Consider the following 15,740-nt stretch of genomic DNA (forward strand, 5'->3'; position numbering starts at 1 on the left):
ATCCAGTGTAGAAGAGTTTAGCAAAAAGTTCAGCATTGTATGAAAACAAAGATGTCCAAACTCAGTTCAAAGACTTAAAGTCAGTTTAAACGAGTTAACGGTTCTAAAATAAAACCCTAGTTCAATCAAACCTCGGCAGAACCCCCAAATTCTAGGGTTTTCACCTTAAATCAAGTGCAGAGATGAGGAGGTAAGTAGTCGAATCGAAACATGTTTAGAGGTTTCAGAAAAGAACTGAAACTTCTAACATGCTTCTTCCAGCAACAGAACTCATGAATAGCATGTAAATACAATAGAGGGGTTCAAGGCAAACAGAGTAAAGAAACTAATTCGAAACATGATGAGAAAAGACTGATAAGAACAGTAGAAGAAAACATGCTTAAGTCCTTTTAAAAGAAACTTAAACAAAGTTCAATATAAGAAAAATAGTAAGAACACGGTAGAAGAATACAGTAGGCGAAACATACCAGAACATAGTAGAAGAAAATAGCAAAACATAGTAGAAAAACATACAAGAACGTAGTATAGAAAGTACAGTAAAGGAACATACAAGAACGGAATATAGAAAGCACAGTAGAAGAACATACATGGTAGAAGGAAAACATAGAACACAGTAGAGGAAAATACACACAAAAGAAAAGGAAAAGAAAGTCAGAGAAACACTTAAGCATTTTCAGAAAACCCTAAATCGTAAAAGAAAGACTTTGAAAAGTAATTTTCGAAAGAAAAGTTAGGGAGATCGTTTGAAAACTCAAAGAGAACACAGATACACAACAGATCTAAAGAGATCGGAGAAAACCTCGAAGGGTTAGGGTTTCAGAAGAACCCTAGAAATGAGAAAGGCTTTGAAAAAGGTCACCGATCTGAGTCGGAAAGGTCTGAACCAGGCTCAAAACACCATGGTACGCCAGAGCAAGGCCGGCGATGACTCTGGAACCTTGAATCGGTAGAGGTTTGGGTGCAAAACTTCGAGGCCTGGCCTCGAATCTTCAGGTATCAGGTGTGTAAGAGCAAGGGGAGGTAAGTATAGGGCCCTCGCAGCTTGGGAAGCCATGGTTTATGGTGGGTTTCGAGGTGGAAGATGATGAGAGGCAGCTAGGGTTAGGGAAGGTTCGAGAGAGTTTGAGAGAGGAGAGGGGTTTCAGAGGCAGCGGGTGAATGAAAATGACTTTAGGGTTGGGGTGTTTGTGAATTAAAAAAGGAAAGGTAGAATCGTGGCCGTTGATCATTTTGATCAACGGCCTGGATCAAAAGGGGAGCTGGGCTGGTTGGATAAATGGGTCAGGGGTCGGGTAATTTAGAATTGCAATTGGGTTTAATTGGGGGGTTGATTTGGGCTACAATTGAAATGAAATAGGGCTAGTATTTAAATAGCCACTTTTCGCCTTTTCATTTTATAAAAAATTGTAGATGATTTATGGAAATAAATTAAAGGTACAAAACTAATTAATAATGTATAAATATTAAATAAAAAATACTGGAATCAATTTTGTAATTATAAACACAATTAAATCTTACAATAGGCTGAAATTGCAATTATATGCAATTTAGCTTTAAAAATACTAAATAAATTTGTAAAAATTACCTTAACTATATTTTGGTATAAATATGAGAATAAAATAAGTTAATCACCAAAATGATAATTTGAGGAATAATTATTGGTTTTTATACTGCTAAAATAGGGCAATAAATTGATTTAAAAATCTTTATAAAATTAGGAAAAATATTTTTGGACACACTTATATATGTATACATATGCTATTTTTAAAGTATTTTGCATTTATAAAAAAAAATATACAGGGAAAAAATTGGGTAACAACATGGCATTGTCACAATCTCATTATATTAAGACAATACTTGAAAAATTCAAGCACTTAGGGTTTACAGTTACAAAGACTCCAATTGACGTGAATCTTGCATTAGCAAAGAACAAAGGCCAAAGCATATCAATTGGATTATGCTCGTGTGTTGGGATGCTTAATGTATATCATGAATTGTACACGACCAGATATAGCTTGTGCTATAAGTAAATTAAGCCAATACACGAGCAATCCAATTCAATCTCATTGGATGGTAATGAAATGAGTTTTGGGATATTTAGAACATACCCAGAACTTTGCGTTGCACTACAGTAATTATCCTGCAATGATTGAGGGATATTGGGGTGCTAATTGGATCAACCGTTCAACTGATTCTAAGTCCACAAGTAGATATACATTCGCTATTAGTGGAGGGGCAGTATCTTGGAAGTCGTCCAAATAAACTTGTATTACCCGCTCTATAATGGAGGCTGAGCTCATAGCCTTAGATAAAGCCGCTGAAGAAGTTGAATGGCTCCGCAATTTCTTGGAAGACATTCTATTTTGGCCCAAACTGTTGCCACCAATATGCATACATTGTGATAGTCAAGCGGCAATTGGAAGGGCTGGGAGCGTTATGTATAATGGTAAATCTCATCATATACGACAAAGACATAAAACCCCTAGGCAACTACTCTCTAGAGGAATTATCACAATTGACTACGTAAAGTCAAGTGATAATGTGTCGGATCCACTTACAAAAGGCCTAACTAGAGAGGTAGTTGAGAAATCATCAAGGGGAATGAGACTATGGCCGAGAACAAGTCATTATGGCTGTAACTCTACCTAGAAAACTGGAGATCCCAAGATCTAGGTTCAAGGAGATCAAACAAAGTCATTAATGACGGTTCAATATTATCAACTAAAATTTTGGTCCATTCTCGTGATAAGACAATGGTCAGTACCAAGGATAAAGCATTAAGACTTTTTAATGATTTCTAAATTTGATACGGGGTATATCAAATAGTGTATCTACAGGATGACACGTTTAGGAATCACCTATGTAAGTGTGAAGTGTTAGTCGCTTCAAGGAGAATTTTGTAAGGCCAGTTCTCTACATACTTATGAAACCAGGCGGTGTTCATGGCTGAAACGAACACAATAACGAGAACCAAAGACGATTAGGGGTTAATTGTGAGACTTATGTTTGTCTAGATATACACCAAAGTTCGATGGTTCAAAGATATCAGATCTACCGATTGACCGACTATATCCAATATAAGTTCTCTACGGAAAGTTAAAAGGGAAACCTACTTATCCAGATGCGATTAATCCTTGCTTGCGAATCACACAATTTTCATGCATATTTCCGTGATATAGCCATTCCCCATTCATATGGGGGTTTATTGGTTTTTTTAAGCTTAATGTAGCTTAAAAGACGGTGAATGAGCAATGGAGGGAAAATGAAATATTTGAGTTTCATTTGAGATTCCCTCCTTGATAATGAGACATTGTCCCATATTGGAAGAGAAAAAGGTTTTTGATGGGTATATATACAATTGCTCTTCTTGTAGCTCTTAAAGAGTTAAGAAGAAAGCCAACCTCGCGCTGTCGTCGTCGTCGTCGCTCGGCTTGGCCTCGGCTTCGGATTTGGTAAATTGATTGATTAATTTTTTGGACCAAATTTATTTGTTAATAGTAAATATTAACGTAATATTATCCGTTGTAACGAAAAATTAATAATCCAAATTTCATTGGCTCTGCCCGTCTGTTTTTTGTAACGAAAAATGTTTCCTCTGCCCGTTTTAATTTGCGTAAATGGCCATTTATGTTTTGGCCGTTTTACGTAACTGACCTCTAAAGAGTTACAACTCTTCATTTGAACTTAACAAGTTGGGCTATAAATTGCAGTCCATTCTCTCAGATTTTTCATACGAATTTCTGAGTTCTCCTCCTTTCTTCTGCACTGTTTTAACTACTAAGAAAGCAACAGTAAGTGTGATTTGCTACTGATCTTTTTGTTTGCTGAAACACTGGGGTTTGAAGTACCGCTACAACAGTGCGTAATTCGTTCTATCCTGGGAGGAAATAATCCATAACCTTGGTTACTAGGAGGGGATTAAATTCCTTAAGGAAACACTGTGAATTCAGTGGGCTCGGATTAAATTTTGTTCTTTTTTCATTTCTGTTTATATGCTGTTCTTATATTCTACAAAATTATTTTAAAAATATAGTATACTAACAATGTCTTTGCTTCAAGTTTCACGGCCAATCATTATAGAAGAGAATTTTCATGTATTTGAATTATCAAAAAAGAAAAATTAGGTCGCAATGAAGAGTGTCTTGAAAATATAAGAAAATATAAACAAATTTCATGTGCATCCATAAAATTAAACCAAATTATTTGTCATAAATAGGGATAAAGAAGGCTAAACTACTCTATAGAATGAACTTCAACGCGGTTGAAATATTCCAATCTTATAGGTTAGAGGGGCAATCTATAAATAACTTATATGCCAAAAAATAATAAAGGATTTAATTTTTATATACTGATAATATATTAGTGATCTTTTAAACTACCGGCAAGAAGCTAATAAGTAATCTAATTGTGTTAATTAATATTTTTTTATAAATAACTTTTACACTAATAGTATACATAAATTAACTACAATATTTGAAAATAGAAACAAAATAGAAGTGTGAATAAGGGATGTTGTGGTCCAAGGGGAATGATATTTGAACTGTACACTTCCATACCGTGAGAGTGCGAGCCTATCATTAGAGAAATAGCTTTCATTGGGCTGAAGTGAAGAGTGAAGAAAAATCAGAGTCCTTTCTACATGGGTCTATAGCTCATTACCACCAAATTTTCAACTACAGTTAGGTAGTTTGATAGAATAACATTACCCCCACTTCGTGACCACAGTATAAATTAATAACATTCTTCTATAACACAATTGTCCTTCAACTTCTGCCTTTGGCGCTTTTACTTTTTTCTTTCTCCGTTTGGTATTTGGTATTTATATTAGGACCTTGACTAATCAAGATTCATGGTGTAAAATGTCCTTTGAAAAGGGAGCGGTTTCTCTCGGGATTTTTTCTATTCTCATGATCAGTGGCGGATTTACGTTTTGAGGTATGGATGCTGAAGTACCCATTAATTTTAGCCAAATTGTGTTATGTATTCATAGATAATACTTAAAAATTTAAATAATTGACCATGAGCACCCACTGTGATTATGTTTGACCACTGTAAATTTATACTAAACTCAGTGAAATATTCAAGACCTATAAATTCAGGATCCGCTACTGCTCATGAGTTAAACCTGAAACATCAGATAAAAAATGCGGATCTTATCCATTTAATAGCAACCTTTGGTAGTGACGCTATTACTAACTCAAAGTACTAAAGGGCCATTTTATTTCGAACCGTTTTTGCAAGCCAACTATTGATATTGTTTAAGTTTAGCCGGGCAAACCAACTAGGGTTGGTTTTTTAACATTCTATAACACAATTGTCCTTCAACTTCTCCCTTTGGCGCTTTTACCTCTTTTTTCCGCATGGTGTTTGATATTCATGTATTAGGACCTTGACTAATATAAATTTGCGGTATAAAATATCCATTAAAGAGGGAGCGGTTTCTTCCAGGATTTTTTCTATTTTTATGGATTGAACCTGAGACATTTGGTAAAAAAATATGCAGATCTTATCCATTTCATCACAAGCTGGTGATGCTATTACTAACTCAAAGTACATGGGGCCATTTTATTTTGATTTGGTTAAGTTGAGTCAGGCAAACCAACTAGGGTTGGTTTTTAAAAAAGTCCAGGTCGAGTGCTAATTTATAGCCTAAGATCACGACAAAAATCCAATAGTTCTCCATGTTTTAATTTGTTTATTTACATGAAACCCTTTTTAACTATTTCGTTTGGCCGAAACATTAACCCTCTTCTCCTTTTTTTCATTTATTTCCCCTCTGTTTGGTTCATATGGCCGGAATGTTTATTTGTTTATAACCTTTTTGTTTCTGGGTTTTCTAAAATATGTTTAGTCAAATTTCTCGTGGTTTTTAATGATATGAAAGCGTCTACAGCGTTTAGCAGTTTTCTTTTTAAAAAATTCAATTGAAAATAATTCATAAATTCTGAAAGACAACGTAATAACACACCTTTTCCATAAACCTTTTGTGAAATATTGATCCGAGCATATCCTTTACACATACAATTTTGTAGAAAATATTCTCAAATCCAATTCTTCTAAGACCAAAAAGCTGGCTACAGTAGAGCCCAAGAAAAGAACCAATACTGGAAAAGGCTAACGTAAAAGATTGTACATATTGATAACGGTGGGTACTCTTGCGATAATTTTTTATCATTAATAATTAGTCGCCCCCTCCCCCCCCCCCCCTTTCCTTCCTTTTTTTTTGGGGTGCAATTAGTCCCCCTTTTTATTTTGCGTGACTATGAAATGCATTCTCTTTATCCTCCGTTTTGCTATTTGTATTTGTCATCAAACCACAGAACATGAATAACCTTGGAGTAGATAAGAATTCGTGAGAGCTGTCAATATGGGTTGGGTCGAGTTAGCCCAGCTCAATCCACGTGTGCTTTAACAATTGACGGACTAGGCTGGGCTGAGCTAGACCACCATTTTGATAGGCCTTATAATGGTTAGCCCACCCCAACCCTATGTGGCCGCGGGCCTCCACGGGCCAGCACATTATTTTTTAAAATATAATTTTTATTTTTTGCCTAAGTTTTGACCTAAAAAAATAATTATTTAAAAGTTACAAAATATCTTATTGAATTTTTTTTGTAAAACTTAAAAACTTTTTATAATGTTCCAATATATCATAATAAACACTAAAACTGTAAAAGAGAAGATTATATTTCATTCACTAAAAGTTAAAATTCAAAACAAACTATTCAACAGAACGTCCATGACGCTTATGAGATATCTAACACATCATCTTCATCAAACACATTTAAATCCGCTTGTGACAAGATTGTCTTAACATCTTCACTTTCATCTACATCTACAATTCATATGCAGTATTAATTAGTTAAATATTGAGAATAATTAAATTTTAAAAAAAACTAATAATATTCAAATTCACATAAAAAAATATTTATCAGCTTGAGTTTGGGAAAAATCGTGCAACCGATTTCAAGTAGTAACAAGTATTTGGGCATTTTTATAATGGATGCAACTTCTGTACTTTGTAAGAACATGCCCGCCAATGCTAAATGTTGATTCCGATGCTACAGTGGTAATAGGAATACTAAGTACATCACGCTTCATCATAAAAGATGGGGATATTTTCTAGAATGGTCCTTCCAATACATGACAAGATCCATCTCTTGAAACTTCTCAAGATCAAGCTTTGGTTCCTCTAAGTAAAGATTCAATTCTCACTTTTTATCGCTAGAGGCAGTATACTTTTTATATTTTAAATAAATATTCTTATTAGGCCCTTGGACCAGCCCAACCCAGTCTCAGTCAAACCTCACGGGCCAGGGACTTACTCGGGCCGGATTTAAAGCCTCATTTTTAAATGTGCTCCAATTCTAGCCCAACCTTGTTAAATCACGGGTAAGGTTGGGCTGGGCTGGCCCAATGGACCAAGCCCATATTGACGACTCCAGACAACACAATCCATTCCTAGAATTAAAAATCCTTATAGGTAATTATATATAACCAAAAGAAAAAGAAAAAGGAAAACTAATCTTGAACGTATGAAAAGAAAATATGTTGAAATTAGTACGAAGATGCAAAAACTTAACCAATATAAGTCGTACGTTACAGTGAAAGAGTGGGATAAATTTCACAAATGGTCATATAACTATGATTCTTTTTCACCAAAATCATATAATTATGTTCTCTCACATAAAAGTTATAAGATTTTTACTAACTCACACAAAAATTATAGTGACCGAAAAATATAACTTTTCAGTAGTATTTTCTTATTTCACATTTTTATTATTATTTTTAGTCTAATAAATAATAATCTAATTCAAATAGAAAAATTCTCACGACCCGATATTCCCATCGTCGGGATCGTGATGACGCCTAACATTTCACTTGCTAGGCAAGCCAATGTTAGAACATACTATCCATTTTTTTACAGTTTAAAATTAAATAATGAAGAAGAACTTAATTAACTGCAATAATCCAAAGTAATAATGTAGAAGCTAAAACAGCCAAACGTTTAATACATCCCTGAACCCGGTGTCACAAGTGCACGAGCTACTAAAATAGTACACAAAAGGGTCTGAAATAAAAACAAGGTTGTTTGAATGAAAATACACAGCTAAATAAAAGGGAGGGGGACTCTAGGAGCTGCGAGCACTGAGCAGTTGTACCTCAAGTCTCAGCTGCGCTGATCAATCTAAGCACGCTAATAGCCGCCGCTGGGACCAACTCCAAAATCTGCACAAGAAGTGCAGAGAGTAGTATGAGTACAACTGACCCCATGCACTCTGTAAGTGCCATGCCTAACCTCGACGAAGTAGTGACGAGGCTAAGGCAGGTCACCTACAGTATAACTTGTACGCAGTATATAATAAAGACAGAAATAGAAATATGAGACAAAATAAGACAGTTAACTGAAAATAATAACTATTACCTCAAGTAATAAACCAGCCTCGTCCAGAATTACCAATCCTTAGTATTTCAAATGAGAAAATGGAAAACCAACACAGCTTAAGGAAATATAAAGAGGGGCAGCTGTTGATACCCAATTTTTTCCTATAATATTTTCAAAACTATGCATTGGCATCAATTAGTATTTTTCATATAATTTTTGCATTTTAAAAAGATTTTAATTAATTCATCCGAGCATTTTATTTATAAAACAATCACTGATTGCGTTACAAATAGTTTTATAATAACTTTTGGTTTAATTTTATCATTTTTGCATTTGTACTAAGTTTCAATTATTGCACAAATAGCCATATTTGTAATTTTAGGTTACAATTGCAATTACTTTGCAATTATAGTCTATGCATGCATTATTACATTATTTTATCAGGAAATAGCCTTTTATATTTTTAAAATATTAAGTAATTATTTTAAAATATTACTAGGTGTAGACATATGATTTTTGACCCTCCCCGAAATTTCACCCACTTTAGCATGTAAATATTTAATTTAGGTTTAATATAGTTATTTCAACTAATTTTGACTCTATTTGCTTTATTTTATCACAAAAAATGAAAATTATAAAAAATATTTTCTCTTATTTAGCTAGTTAATATTTTTATCTAGTTACTTTTAATTTGTCTACTAAATTCAAAAATACAAAAATAATTTTAGGAATGTTATCTTAATGATTTTTTCATTTTTTTTATCTTTTAGTATGATATTGTGAAAATACCAAAAATAGTTTATTTTAACGGTCAGTCTTACTTTAATAGTTATGTTATTTAAGTAGGATTAATTAATAAATGAGATAGCATTTTTAGTCTCGTTCGCGGAGAAAAAATAAAATTGTAGCTCAAGCGACCCATTTGTAGGCCTAGTTTTTGGACCTAGCACATAATTCCTAGGCTCATACCCCTTAACCTAAATATAATCCTAAAATCCTAAACCTATAAAAGGAAGCTAGACCTACATAGATTGAGGCCTGGAAAAGGAGCTAGCCTAATTCTTAGAAGCCAGCCGCAATACAAAGCAATCATCCATTTTTGATAATGAAACAAAAAGGGGAGGAGTAACACCCTCTTGTTGATTTCTTCCTGTTTATTTTCTCAACTAAGAAGAATCAGTCACACATGAAAGAGAAAGAGACAATCAAACAAGAAGGGAAAAACAGAGGTTTTAAAAAAGGAGTTATTCTGTAGTTTCAAACTCGGATCTTAGTTCTTCTTGAGATTACAGAAAATATACATAAAAGAGCTTCTATTTCTCCATCTTTGATCTTGGTTTTGGTTGCGAAAAAATCATGGTATTTTCTTGAGGTTTGGAAGTTTAATGTTTTGGTTGCCGGTTCGAGGTTCGTTGAGGTCGAAATTCGCGGTTTCTGTCGTAGATTTTGAGCGTTCTTAGTCAAGTTAGTGGCTTCGGATTCAATTGTATCTGCTGGAATTTTTTTCTTGTTTATTAAAAGAAGGCTTGCATTAGAGGTCCATACTATTATCTTTCTCTTACTTTGAGTTAATTCATCTCCATGTGTTGTTATGTGATATTAAGCACGGTGTTAGCCCTTTGAGTTTATTTGAATCTGTTAATATTGCAATCTAGTCTTTCAAGTGGGATGTGATTTTCTGTTTACTTACCTGAGGGTCCATTTAGGATTTAGAATGTTTAGTTGTTTTGTCTTTTTATTAATGCCTTAACAAATTTAAAACAATTTGTTAAATGGAAAAGGTATCCTCACAGAAATAGAACATTTTATTAAAAATGGTCTTGAGGTTAGGTGTTCATATGAATTAATGTCTAACAATAGCAAGCCCAGTAACATTAGTGATAAGTTCCCTTTTAGGTGTAATTGATATGAAAATCCCATAGTTAGTTTTATTCTATTTTTTTTAATTTTATTTTTCCTCCTTTGAATTCCTTCTCGCCGTCCCAGATCCGTAGGAACCATCTTAAAGTGTGAAATTTATGACTGGCCAATATCGTGTTTGAGTTGCTTGTTTCATTATTTTGATATAAATTGCTTATGCATGTCCATGTTTTTCTATTATTTTGCTTTAATTATCCGATAAGGTGAGTGTGTATGGAATTGCTTGATGCCGGGTGCAAAGTTAGTTAAGAATTTGAGTTTTAATGCTTCATTACATTTGTTACATTACTTCATCGCTAGTATACTTTTAGGCACACTTTTAATCAATTATCACGATTACGGGTACAGTTCCCGTGGCGTAGTTGTGACGCTTAATTTTAAAATTTGGGTGTACATTTCATGTAACCCGGTCCTAATTTCCAATAAGGTTAAATCAAACGTGTCATGAACCACGGGTGCATTTCATGTAATGTGGCTTACGATGTGTTTTAAATGACCTTGAATTTTTCCAAAATAATAAAAACGGTTTTAAAGTTAATAATGCACATAGGTTTAAAAGTGTACTAAAAATAGATAATAGCCCAATAATAACAGTTGAGCGACCGTGCTAAAACTACGGAACTCGGGAATGCCTAACACCTTCTCCCGGGTTAACAGAATTCGTTACCCGAATTTTTGTGTTCGCGGACTGTAAAACAGAGTCAATCTTTTTCTCGATTCGGGATTTGAATCGGTGACTTGGGACTCCATAAATTATCCCAAGTGGCGACTCTGAATTTTTAATAAAATGATCCCGTTTCGATTGTCACTTTAAATTGGAAAAACTCCATTATACCTTTTACGGGGGTGTAGTAAAAAGGAGGTGTGACAGCTCTGGAGACTCTGCTGGGGATCGAACCCAGAATCTCTGGTTCAGGGTTCAAGAATTCGAGCTTAGATGAATTGTTATAGGTGGCTTTATCCATTATCTGATTTTGTTACATGTTTGGGCCTAATGGGCTAATTGTTGCTTTTACCGCTTTGATATTTTGTGAATTGTATTTAAACTGCTACGAAACCCTTCCTCTCTCTAAGTCTAAATCATGGAGGAGTGTGCACTTCATGTGACTTCTCTTCTGTTAGAGTCATATCCCAAATTTTAGAACGAGGTTCGGACAAGTTGCAAAGCCGGTGAAGCTTCTGTATTCCCGGTACGCTGCCCCACCTCGGCTCGAGCTGTCCGCTCGGGTAAGCCAGGTCTAGAACAAATAAACTCAGGTTTTTAAACCTAGTATAACATAGCCTCATGCCGGATCCCTAGTAGGAACGCTTGTTTGCATCATGTGCATTTTGACTTTGGGGACTCAACACAGGGGTTGGGTCCGTCTAGGACAGGTTTACCCAAAAATCTAAAGACCATCTTGATGCATCTTACGTGCTACTTGCGTATCTGTCTGTTTCGGCTTGCATGTTGACTAGCTTCTAGAATAGGGAAAGAAAATGAAAAAAAAGAAAAAAAAAAGAAAATCAAAAAAAAGAGGAGAAAGAAGAAAAAAGGAACAAAAAGTGAGAGGTAGGTATTTAGAAAATTCTGAAAATCTGCTAAAATTCTGGAAAAAAAAGTCATTTCAAAATGAGCCAAAATTTTCAAGTGTCATGGTTTCCTGTTCCGTCAAAACTGGGCGAACTACGCGGGTCTGATTCTCACCGGATGTGAGATACGTAGGCAAACCTCATCGGTTCCGGCCCATAATTTTCAAAAAATCCAAAAATATTTTCCTTTACTTCCTCTCTAGAAAAGTCTTTTTTTAGACCTTAATTTTCAAAAAATCCAAAAATATTTTCCATTACTTGCTTCTTTAGAAAGCCTTTCTTTTAGACCCTAATTGTTTTTTTTAAAAAAATATACAAAAATATTTTCTTTTAATTTCTTCCAAAAATCCAAAAATATTTTCATTCTTCTTTCAAAATTGAAAAAAATTCAAAATTAAAAAATATTTTCTTTTTTTTAGAAGCATTTCTTTCATAAATTCAAAATAAAAATCCAAAAATATTCCCTTTCTTCTTTATAAGTCTTTCTTTCGAAAAAATAAAATAAAAAAATTCAAGAAAAAAAGTTAGTTTATTTACTTTATTCACGATCTTCCCGAATTACGCAAGATCTGATTCATGTACCCACATGATACGTAGGCAACCCACATCAGGTTCTATCACCATTAAAAAGAAATGAAAAAAAACAAAAATGAAAAATGTTGATAATAATAAGGACTGACCGAGTCCATTCTAACATGTTTTTTTTGAATTGTGAAGAAAGTTGAGGAGGTCGGTTTGTGGTAAGCGGACAATACAAAATCCAAGGAAAAATGATAACTGACATCGAAGTTGTTACAAGTGCTCAAGAGACTCAGGGTTAGAGGGTTCGACAAGAGTCTACTGTGTTTGAGGAAAATATAATACTGAAACAACAAATGGCCAAAATGTGTCAAGCATAGGCCAATGGCCAAGGGCAGCCTTGTCATGAGTCACAATTTGCTACACAGCAAGAGTAGTACCACTCTCCTGAGTACCACTCGTACTCGTTTGATCTTCCTGCAAACATTGAGAAGCCTGCCCGAAAGATGGTACAGGAAGAAATGACCAAAAGAGTGAAAAGCTTAGACCAACGGTTGAAAAACATGTAAGGGTTGGCAGGTCAAAAGAGTGTTGCCTTCAAAGATCTATGCATGTTCCCCGATGTCCACTTGCCGCCTGGTTTCAAGACTCCCAAATTTGAAAAGTATGATGGACATGGAGACCCCATAGCCCACCTGAAAAGGTATTACAATCAACTGAGAGGTGCGGGAAGAAACGAAGAATTGCTAATGGCTTATTTTGGGGAAAGCCTTATGGGAGTAACATCTGAATGATTTATGGATCAAGACACATCTCGCTGGTACGTCTGGAATGACATGGCACAGGCCTTTGTCAATCAGTTCTAATACACCATCGACATTGCCCCAGACCGCATTTCCCTTTCAAACCTGAAGAAGAAACCAAGTGAAAGTTTCAGGGAATATGCCATTAAATGGAGAGAGCAAGCAGCTCGAGTTAAGCCACCCATGGATGACCACGAGCTAATCACTGTATTCCTTCCAGCGCAAGAGCCAAATTACTTTCAAAACATGATGTCCGCAGTTGGCAAATCCTTTTTGGAAGCAATCAAAATGGGAGAAATGGTAGAGAATGGTCTTAAGATAGGCAAAATTATAAGTCAAGCAGTTTTTAAAGCCGCAACTCAGGCTGTCCGGGTTGAGTCTAATAATTTGAGCAGCACGAATGAGAAGGATGAAGAAATCATAATGACAACAGGTTCGAGAAGAGGTCCCAGGAAAACACCTCGAAGGTATACGCAACCTCATCAGGTTTCCCATGACTCCCCTGAGCATTACTATCCACCTCAGAACACACAATACTCTGTCGCTCCACCTCAGTATGTTGTCCAGCCACCAAAACACCTCAGAAGGCGAGCACGAGCTTCACGAAATCTCCAACAGCCCCCACAAAATTTTCAGGTGCCCTATAACCTATATCCAAGCCAGAGGTATAAAGGGGAACAAAGGTTGAAAGATAATTTTACACCAATAGGAGAGTCCTATGAAAGCTTATTTGAGAAGTTAAAGCATTATGACATGATTTCACCTATTACTCCAAATAATGTGGACCCACGTGCGAGAAGCTTTGACCCTTCTAAAAGGTGTGAATACCATTCCAATGCCCAGGGGCACAATGTTGAAAGCTGTCGGGATTTGAAAAGAGAAATAGAAAGGATGATCCAGGAAAACCTGATTGTGATCCAAGACAGTGACATCCAGAATATCGCGCAGAATCCTTTACCTGCACATCATGATGCACACTTTGTGGGGATGATGCCTGGTGAGATGGAGTATGAGAATCCTCTCGGGAACTTACTAACTGAAGTTAATGATGTTGAAATTGGAGAAGGCTCTGCTGATTCTGATGAACAAATTTGTGGCTAAATGCCAAGCCTAGCAATTGAAAAGTCATTCCCTCCGCACTAGGAAAGAATCTTGGTAGCTTGTTTTGATATTTTTTCTATTATCTGGGTTATTTCAGGGTTGTGATCCAGATTTTATTTGTTTTATCGAGTCAAACCCTTATATCCCTCCATTCTATTTGTGTGAGTCTTGTCTGTCTGTTCTGTTGCTATTTTCATTATTCAGGTTATTTTAGGGTTGTAACTCGTATTTTAGGTTGCTTGTTTAGTTGTAAAACCCTTTCATCCTTTACTCAATAAAATACAGTTTGTCTTTTTGTGTCATTTTGTTCCTAGTTCTTTTCTCGCTAGTTCTAATGACATGACATGCATGCGGAAATTTTGGCCAGATCTTAGGAACTGATTTAATCTGGAATTCAATAACTAAAAAAAAATACTTTTGAGAATGAATAAAGAGTTGGAATACTTTGGAACTAAGGTCGAGTAAAATTCACCTTCAAATCATTGTGAAGATCGGGCCTGAGGATGTTTAATCAATTGATGTTTGTTGGAAAGTTTGTCATTAAGGGATGAAAAAATGTCTTGTGACCATGACACACCAAGAAGACAGACATGTTCGTCAATGCTATGATCACGAAAAGATACCATGTTTGACATTCTTGAGGTTGGGAGGCCCTTTTTCTGCTACCCAAACACTTTATATCCTTTGCTACCCCTTTTGAGTCTGTGTTATTTTTCTTTGACTACCCTCTTTTGGAATCAAGTTTAGAAAAAAAAAGTTCATGCCACAAGAGTACAAACTAGGGCAGCTTTTAGAAAGTTCAGGTGAAAAAAAAAGAAGAAGAAGAAAAGAATTGTCAAAGGTCCATGCCCTCAAAAATAGAAGCTGGGGCAAACAAAAAAAAAGAAAAAGTAAAGGAAAAAAAAAGAAAAAAGAGAAAAAAAAACAGAATGAAAGATGAAAACCAGTTTAGGCCAGATGTTTGAACTACGTTCGACCTGATTCCTTAAAAAGGATACGTAGGCAGCCTCACGGTTCGGTCCAACCAAATAAGAATTTACAAGAAAAAGCAAAAAAAAATAAATAGAAAAATCCAAAAATCCCCAGCATCTGAAACTGGGGCAAAAATTTTATTTCATTTTTGAAGGAGTCGATTCCATGAGTTGTAAGTCTACAACCCCTCATTTTGAGTTTATTTTGAGCCTTCATGCCGACCTTTCTTTCCAACCCTATCCAAAAACCTTCCAAATAAATACCTCCCAATATGCCTTCAAGAATGTCAAGAGACGCATGTAATGAGTAATAGTTGTCACACGACGTAGAACATCGTCGAGTTGCTCACAAAAAGAGGGAAAGAAAAAGAAAAAGAAAAATGAGAGAGTCTTATTAGTGAAAACCCTCACGGGCACTGTAAGACGACGGTAAGCAGAGATGAATAAATGAGAGAGACTTGTTGGTGA

At 35.3% G+C, this 15,740-nt stretch overlaps 1 protein-coding gene across 1 annotated transcript; it reads left to right on the forward strand.

Annotated features, from left to right (window-relative positions):
• Positions 1-4,693: 4,693 nt before the first annotated feature.
• Positions 4,694-14,603, forward strand: LOC142182725 (uncharacterized). The gene is made up of 2 exons (XM_075257368.1): positions 4,694-4,935; positions 12,596-14,603. The coding sequence occupies exon 2, from the start codon at positions 13,384-13,386 to the stop codon at positions 14,299-14,301; it is 918 nt and encodes a 305-aa protein (XP_075113469.1). The 5' UTR covers positions 4,694-4,935; positions 12,596-13,383; the 3' UTR covers positions 14,302-14,603.
• Positions 14,604-15,740: the final 1,137 nt, after the last annotated feature.

The sequence above is a fragment of the Nicotiana tabacum genome, chromosome 1 (genome assembly GCF_000715075.1).
Source record: "Nicotiana tabacum cultivar K326 chromosome 1, ASM71507v2, whole genome shotgun sequence".
NCBI lineage: Eukaryota > Viridiplantae > Streptophyta > Magnoliopsida > Solanales > Solanaceae > Nicotiana > Nicotiana tabacum.